The sequence below is a fragment of the Rutilus rutilus genome (genome assembly GCF_951802725.1).
Source record: "Rutilus rutilus genome assembly, chromosome: 5".
Taxonomy (NCBI): domain Eukaryota; kingdom Metazoa; phylum Chordata; class Actinopteri; order Cypriniformes; family Leuciscidae; genus Rutilus; species Rutilus rutilus.
Genome location: NC_140213.1, coordinates 1,362,003 through 1,370,096, shown reverse-complemented (window position 1 = coordinate 1,370,096; position 8,094 = coordinate 1,362,003). Strand labels below are relative to the sequence as shown.

The following is an 8,094-nucleotide window of genomic DNA, read 5'->3' as shown; positions in this document are numbered from 1 at the left end:
ACACACTAAAGCCGTTACAATAATAGAAATTGGGTGCTCTTTTGATGCTTACATGGACACCTGCTATGCTTCAAAACTGTTGAAATATCAACCATGGTACAATGTTTTCAATAACTTTGGCTATTCTTGTAAAGTTATTGCCCTCATTTTTGGTAGTTTAGGCCATGTGCACAAGTTGTGTGTAAGAGGCCTGCAGATTTGCGGTCTACATAAGAACAAGGCCAAAAAACTGATAAGATATTGCTCTGTATCAGCAGTAATCGGTAGCCTCTACATATGGAGGCGCAGGCGCCACCTTTACCCTTAATGTGCATAATGGACTGAGATATTAGCTGCTGTTGTACACCTTTCTGTCAAATTTGGATTATGCCATTATATATGCTTATCTTCTAATTCAAATAAAGAATTTAAATGTGTGTGTGTGTGTGTTGATAGGTTGTGTTTGAAAAAGGAAATCAAGATTGTTCCTGTTAGATTGTTTTTTATTTCATAGAGAATTGTGTGTGTGAGGAGTGTGTGTGAGTGAGTGTGTGTGTGTGTGTGTGTGTGTGTGTGTGTGTGTGTGTGTGTGTGTGTGTGTGTGTGTGTGTGTGTGTGTGTGTGTGTGTGTGTGTGTGTGTGTGTGTGTGTGTGTGTGTGTGTTTATATTACATTGTGGGAACCAAATGTCCCCACAAGGATAGTAAAACCTGAGATCACCTCCATTGTGGGGACCAGCCAGCGGTCACACAGGATGAGTTGTTTTGAGAAAGTAAAAATGCAGAATGTTTCCTGTGATGGGTAGGTTTAGGGGTAGGGTTAGTGTGTGTGTGTGATGGGTAGGTTTAGGGGTTGGGTTAGTGTGTGTGTGTGATGGGCAGGTTTAGGGGTAGGGTTAGTGTGTGTGTGTGTGTGATGGGTAGGTTTAGGGGTTGGGTTAGTGTGTGTGTGTGTGTGATGGGTAGGTTTAGGGGTAGGGTTAGTGTAAGGGGACAGAATATACAGTTTGTACGGTATAAAAACCATTACGTCTATGGAGAGTCCCCACAAAGATAGTGAACCAGACATGTGTGTGTGTGTGTGTGTGTGTGTGTGTGTGTGTGTGTGTGTGTGTGTGTGAATGTGAGGAGTGTGTGTGTGTGTGTGTGTTTGTGTGTGTGTGTTGTGTGTGTGTGTGTGTGTGTGTGTGTGTGTGTGTGTGTGTGTGTGTGTGTGTGTGTGTGTGTGTGTGTGTGTGTGTGTGTGTGTGTTGTGATTTGCAAAAAGTGTTTTATGAAATTGAAAACTGAGTCGAAGGCCGAGAATTAGTGTGTGGTTCTGCAGATTTGGTGTGTGGATCTGGTGTTTGAGTGTCAGGTTTCAGAAATTGTGTTACAAGTGAGGATTCTGTGTGTAAGCAGTTGAAAAAAAATGTTAAAAAGGGGGTTATGATCCGCCTTCAGGCCCTTAATGATAAACACAAATGTTCAGCAAGATAAAGATTTTACATGCAAACATTCAAAAAATTTGCACATCGACAAAACAAGTTTTTCCCTGCCTTCAGTTGCTAACTTTATTACTCATCTTAGTATACTTGTACTGGCATGTTGGCAAAATTTTACTTGATAACCGAGATCATGCTTGCGATGTAAATGACATAATGAGTTTATGCAGGGCACTAGAGGGAAGACCACCGGCGCTTGATCAGTCAAGTCTCCTTCATTTATACAGCGCTTTAACAACACAGATGTTTCACAGCAGCTTTACAGTGATAACAGGAGATTACAGTAACAGAGATTGTTTTGGCTTTACAGCAGATCTAGAATAAAGTTATTGTCCAGATAAAGTAAGTTTTTGATCTAAGTCACATCAGATGTACTTTGAATTAGGTATTAAAGTACAAAACCTTATGCAATAATGTTGAAGCTGTTTTCAATCTGTCCTGCGCAAGCGTAACTAACAGCGTAACTTGTGCTGCGTCCCAATTCGCCTACGTACACTACGCCCTAAAAGTATGTACTCGTTTTGTGAAGACGTGTGTAGTGTGTAGCGAAAGAGTAGGCAAGCTTTGGGACACACTACTTCATCATCTTTAATGGACAGATCTGTCACCGTAAACTGCCCTGTCAATCATCTTGTCACAGTTCAAATCCTCCATTCAATCTAATTTAATTTCCTACTGTTTCGGAGAGAAATGTAGTTGCATGTTCATCTGCAGTCGTGGGTCTTTCATGCGGAGACTCTCCTCATGTGTTTACAATTTGACAATAATGATGCATTTAAAAGTTAATGGCTAAACGTATCTTTACAAAAGCTCACAATGCTGCGGCAGATGAAATATAATGTAGACAACATTGAATAAATATATTTTCGTCAGGTTAGATACTGATAATGAATCACTCAAACCCCTTTATCTCAGTGAACACAACCACAGAAGTGCCACAAATATAATCAAATCCAACAACAGCTTTATGTAACCTGTCCAGCTGTTAAGCAAGTCATATGCAAATTCATTAATTGAAACTAAATAGTCATAAACTGTTTGTGATATGGCGGAACTATATTGGACTGCAAATTGTGTTAAAACACAAATTTAGTTAATTCTGTAACTTAATATTTAGCCAAATTTATTGCTTGATTCTTATTAAGAAACATTCTTTGATAGAACTGTACAGTAAGTGCCTCAAACCACACAATAGCTTACAGAGGTTTTTATTTAATGAGTTTTATTGGAAATCCTTCCTTTCAGAGATGAGATGTGTAAAGCTTTAAGAAAGAACAGTATTGTGTTGTGATTTTCACTTTATGAACTTTATCAAATGCTTTGCTCAGTCAGCAGAATTCTCATTATCAGAATCCCAGCGTCTGCCCTCGGGCTCGAACCGGTCTGATGAAGATTTCACAATGTGCAATAAATTATACAACTGTCACACTCCTTCTTGAGATCATACAACAACATTAACGAGCTGAACTAATCCATACATCGTTAGCAACAATGAGGAGACACAACCTTGAAAAAAATTAACAATACTATTAGTAAAAAAGTAGTAAATGCACGCTGTAGTAGATTAGATGTAACACTGGAACCTTTAAGCATAATCAAACATGGATTTTTGCTTGATTACTAAGCTTAAACATTGCGATTGATGCATAATTCTAGATTGGTGTGAAAAACGGCAAAGCTCAAGATGAAGAAACATGCATTCTGGTTGTTTTTATATTCCAACTTGCCAACCAGGAGCTCAGCTGTACAAGCTCAAAATGTTGGATTTGTGCATCAGGCCTTGCATGGACCTGACAATGTCTATCATGAACTGCTCTTGAATTGAAGTTTAATACAATTTAACATAATGTTAAAAAAAAAAAATAGAAGCTACAGCTCCTGATTGCAGGTATGCTTATAATCAATTCTGGGTAGTAACTGATTACATGTAATCTATATTACGTAATCAGATTGCAGAAATTAAGCATTTGTAATTAGAGTATATTGCATTTTAAAATACTCATAATCAGACTACAGTTACTTTTTTATTGATTACATGATAACTTAAAATTAACAAAATGACAATATTTATTAAGAATATTTTCATTCTCCCTAATTCTTTTTTTATCAATACATTTTCCTTTCTTAAAAAGACAAAGCCTACACATGTTCAGAAAGCCGTTCAGTTTTGTGCAATTCAGGGGACTTTAATTATATACAGTTCCTTCCCAAACACGAGTTTGAGAAATCCTGACATAATGTACTGTTTAATGCACTTATTATTATTTATTTTATTTTTTTTCAATAATATTAGATATTATTCAAGTTAATGCTAGAAACATGTTAAGTCAAAAGTAATCTAAAAGTAATAAAAGTAGTCAGATTATATTACCTAAAATGTGTAATGTAATGGATTTTTATCATGTAATTTGTTTTCAGTAATGGACTACAATTTGTAAGTAATCTACCAAGAACTGCTTGTAACTAAAACTCTGACAGCAGGCGAATTATCATTTCATGCAGAGATCTTTGAACGCCGATGCACAATGTGGCTTTGGGCAAAACTGTTGCAAAAACGCAAATAATCCTATCCATCATAGCTTGAAATTTTTGCTAAGCTGAAATGAACCCATTATGCAATTTTGAAATGCCTTGTGGCTAAAAGTGCCCTGAAGACTGAACCACTCCCACCCACAGAGAGTATAAAACCCAAGACCACCACCTGCAGCACTCATCCCGAATCCAGAAGATCCAGCAGTGCATCAGCTCATCTTCCTGAGTGGCCGACAACATGAGCTTTGAGTTTCAGTCAACGTTCCAGTCAAGCTTCCAGACTTTCTCCGGCTTTGTGAGTGATCCCTCTGACTTTCATGCACTCCTGACTTACACTAGCCTTTCTACATTGTTTTCTTTTGTGCATTTTCAGAGTATATTTGAGTCATTTGCACATTGTGAACTTTACCATAACATACAGAATACCTTTTTACTATGCAGAGCATCCCCTACGAGAGTCCTATCTCTGGAGGACTGAAAGCTGGGAAAGCCATCTTCATTCAGGGAACTGTTCCATCTAGATCTGATAGGTGAATCTTTCTTTTCAAGACTAGAGAAAAGAAATGCAATTTTGTTTGAGTAACTAGTTCACTTCACATTGTTTATAATCATTGCAGCTTTGAGGTGAATCTGAAGTGTGGGAAGTCTGAAGGAGATGACATTGCCTTTCAAATCAGACCCCAGTTTAGCAGCAACTGCATAGTCCTAAACAGCCAGCAAAATGGATCTTGGGGAAAAGAGGAGACACTGCAACTACCTTTAAAACAGGGGAGCAGCTTTGATCTGGTCATTGCCGTAAATTCAGAAAATTATCAGGTTTGTTTTAATGTTTTGAATCTATTCAATGGGTAAATTGTGCAAAGGCTAAAATAAATAGGATAAGAAATCTGAACATAGTAATTTTCAATCTGAAGGTGTATTTGAGTGGATGTGAAGTTGGCCGATTTCAGCATCGTATATCTCTGGAACGCGTCATCGCTCTGAGTGTTGCAGGAGAGGTTTCTTTAACCAACGTGGTGTTCACTGAGGTGAGTGAGTGATCCTCCTCTTTTTACAGAATTTAGTTGTCATTACTCAAGCACAGGCTTTCCTGTTATTTTGGCATTAGGCTATAATACCGAAGACAGATAAATGCTTCAGTATGCTGACTGTGTCCTCATGTATGTGACTGTTGCAGCAACAACAATTGGAAGAGTACCTGGAATATTTTTTCAAAAATTCATGTCACTGCAGGACCACTTGAATAAGAGAAAGCAATGGTTTTTAAAGTGTGTGAAAAAAATGAAAAGTAAACAATATCACGTAGACATGATACAAATGTTTGTGTTATTCAACTCTTACAATCTTGCTTTAACAGAGCTGGGCTGGATCCTCCATATTTCGGCAGGGTGGAAGTTTGATCAACTTGCAGGATGGGACTATGACTTTTGATGAACAATCATCTGTGCTAAATGGAAGCTGGGCTTTGATGGGCACCAAATACAATCAGTCATCTTTCCAAACAACGACGGAATATTCATTGAGCAACCCAGTCCAAAATCCTGTGAGTAGCAGAAACTTTACAGGAACTCAGTAACACAATAAACTGCAAGCACTACTTTGTCAGAATCCAGTGAGAATGACATGAAAAGTAAAGAGCTTTCTAAATACACTCTCTCTGTTCCCTCATTAGAACTGGAGCACATCTTCATTTCCTACAGAAGTTACAACAAAAATCATCAGTTTGGGCAGCTCATGTGGGGGACGTTCCACCGTACAGTCAGAGATCTTGCAGCCAGTCCAAAACCCTGTGAGTGACCTTTCCATTCCAGTGACTTCTGAATGCACAACAAAGTGCAAGCCTTAAATGAAACAACAGTGCGTGAGAACTGTTTCACTCAAGAGAAATTGTTTTACCATAGTCTCAGGATTATGATGATCACTTTTTAAACAGTGAAATTCTAAATGTCCCATTTCATTGAGTTTAAAAACCTGCCAGAAGAATCTAGTCAATACAGGATAATGCCTACTTTCTTGTTCTTATTGCAGAGCCTTCCTTATGTGGGTCCAATTTTAGGAGGACTGAGAGAAGGAATGGCCTTGTACTTGCAGGGAGTTGTTCCTATTAATGCTGACCGGTAAGCAATTATTTATTTGGCCTCGGATATGCAACCAAATATAAAATGAATGCAATACTAGAGTTCAGTCAGGGATAGACCACATCCTCAGATATGCACCGACTTAGGGTTAGGTAATGAGGTTTACTTCCTTGAGGAGTTTCCTCCAACCTTGATCAAACCAACCTGCCTGTAACTTTCAGTAGTCCAGAAGATTGGGATTAAGATGTTCTGGTGTGTTTGTTTAGGGTTGGAGCTATACTCTGCAGGACAGTGGATCTCGAGAGCCAGAGTTGAGAACTCCTGAGGTAGAGAGATGAGTCATTATCTGGATTTGGTTAATTCAACATTTCTCAACTTCCATGCAGGTTTGAAATCAATTTCAAGACCGGGCCATCTGACACTGATGACATTGCTTTCCACTTCAACCCTCGAATGGACCAGAAGGTGGCCATGAACAGCTTCAGCAGTGGAGGATGGGGAAGTGAGGAAAGTGTCTCTGACAATCCCTTTAAAAAGGGAGAAGCTTTTGAGATGTTCACTGTCCTCAAATCCGAAGGATATCAGGTATGTGCTTTGAAACACAAAACTCATTGGGCACCCCTAAAAGATATCTAGGAACTTGTCCTCACACAGGTTGTATTGTTTTGGATCATCAGATATACGTGAATGGCAAGAAGCAGTACACATTCAAGCATCGTATACCACTGGAAAAAGTGTCAGCATTACATATCAAAGGAGATGTTTCCGTGAACCTTTTTGGCTTCATACAAGTAAGTTACATTTCCTGCAGCTGTGGAAATATTGCAGCATTACTGAAACTTTGTCAGAATCCAGTGAGAATGACGTTAAAAGTAAAGAGCTTTCTAAATACACTCTCTCTGTTCCCTCATTAGAACTGGAGCACATCTTCATTTCCTACAGAAGTTACAACAAAAATCATCAGTTTGGGCAGCTCACGTGGGGGACGTTCCAACGTACAGTCAGAGATCTTGCAGCCAGTCCAAAACCCTGTGAGTGACCTTTCCATTCCAGTGACTTCTGAATGCACAACAAAGTGCAAGTACTAAATGAAACAACAGTGCATGAGAACTGCTTCACTCAAGAGAAATTTTCTCACCATAGTCTCAGGATTATGATGATCACTTTTTAAACAATGAAATTCTAAATGTCCCATTTCATTGAGTTTAAAAACCTGCCAGAAGAATCTAGTCAATATAGGATAATGCCTATTTTCTTGTTCTTATTGCAGAGCCTTCCTTATGTGGGTCCAATTTCAGGAGGACTGAGAGAAGGAATGGCCTTGTACTTGCAGGGAGTTGTTCCTATTAATGCTGACCGGTAAGCAATTATTTATTTGGCCTCGGGTATGCAACCAAATATAAAATGAATGCAGTACTAGAGTTCAGTCAGGGATAGACCACATCCTCAGATATGCACCGACTTAGGGTTAGGTAATGAGGTTTACTTCCTTGAGGAGTTTCCTTCAACCGTGATCAAACCAACCTGCCTGTAACTTTCCAGTAGTCCTGAAGATTGGCATTAACATGTTAAGGAGTGTTTGTTTAGGGTTGGAGCTATACTCTGCAGGACAGTGGATCTCGAGAGCCAGAGTTGAGAACCCCTGAGGTAGAGAGATGAGTCATTATCTGGATTTGGTTAATTCAACATTTCTCAACTTCCATGCAGGTTTGAAATCAATTTCAAGACCGGGCCATCTGACACTGATGACATTGCTTTCCACTTCAACCCTCGAATGGACCAGAAGGTGGCCATGAACAGCTTCAGCAGTGGAGGATGGGGAAGTGAGGAAAGTGTCTGTGACAATCCCTTAAAAAAGGGAGAAGCTTTTGAGATGTTCACTGTCCTCAAATCCGAAGGATATCAGGTATGTGCTTTGAAACACAAAACTCATTGCGCACCCCTAAAAGATATCTAGGAACTTGTCCTCACACAGGTTGTGTTGTTTTGGATCATCAGATATACGTGAATGGCAAGGAGCAG

General features: G+C 39.1%; 2 protein-coding genes across 2 annotated transcripts; both read left to right on the top strand.

Annotated features, from left to right (window-relative positions):
• Window positions 1-4,220: 4,220 nt before the first annotated feature.
• On the top strand, window positions 4,221-6,759 carry LOC311290828 (galectin-4-like; the record flags this gene model as incomplete). Its single annotated transcript, XM_084409541.1, has 9 exons — window positions 4,221-4,289; window positions 4,436-4,524; window positions 4,612-4,810; window positions 4,909-5,022; window positions 5,352-5,537; window positions 5,667-5,783; window positions 6,023-6,111; window positions 6,459-6,657; window positions 6,727-6,759. Exons 1-9 carry the CDS (start codon window positions 4,233-4,235, stop codon window positions 6,757-6,759), a joined length of 1,083 nt encoding a protein of 360 aa, XP_084265667.1. The 5' UTR covers window positions 4,221-4,232.
• Window positions 6,760-7,315: 556 nt separating this feature from the next.
• LOC311290827 (galectin-4-like) lies at window positions 7,316-8,080 on the top strand (the record flags this gene model as incomplete). Its single annotated transcript, XM_084409540.1, has 3 exons — window positions 7,316-7,431; window positions 7,780-7,978; window positions 8,048-8,080. The coding sequence occupies 3 exons, from the start codon at window positions 7,316-7,318 to the stop codon at window positions 8,078-8,080; spliced, it is 348 nt and encodes a 115-aa protein (XP_084265666.1).
• Window positions 8,081-8,094: the final 14 nt, after the last annotated feature.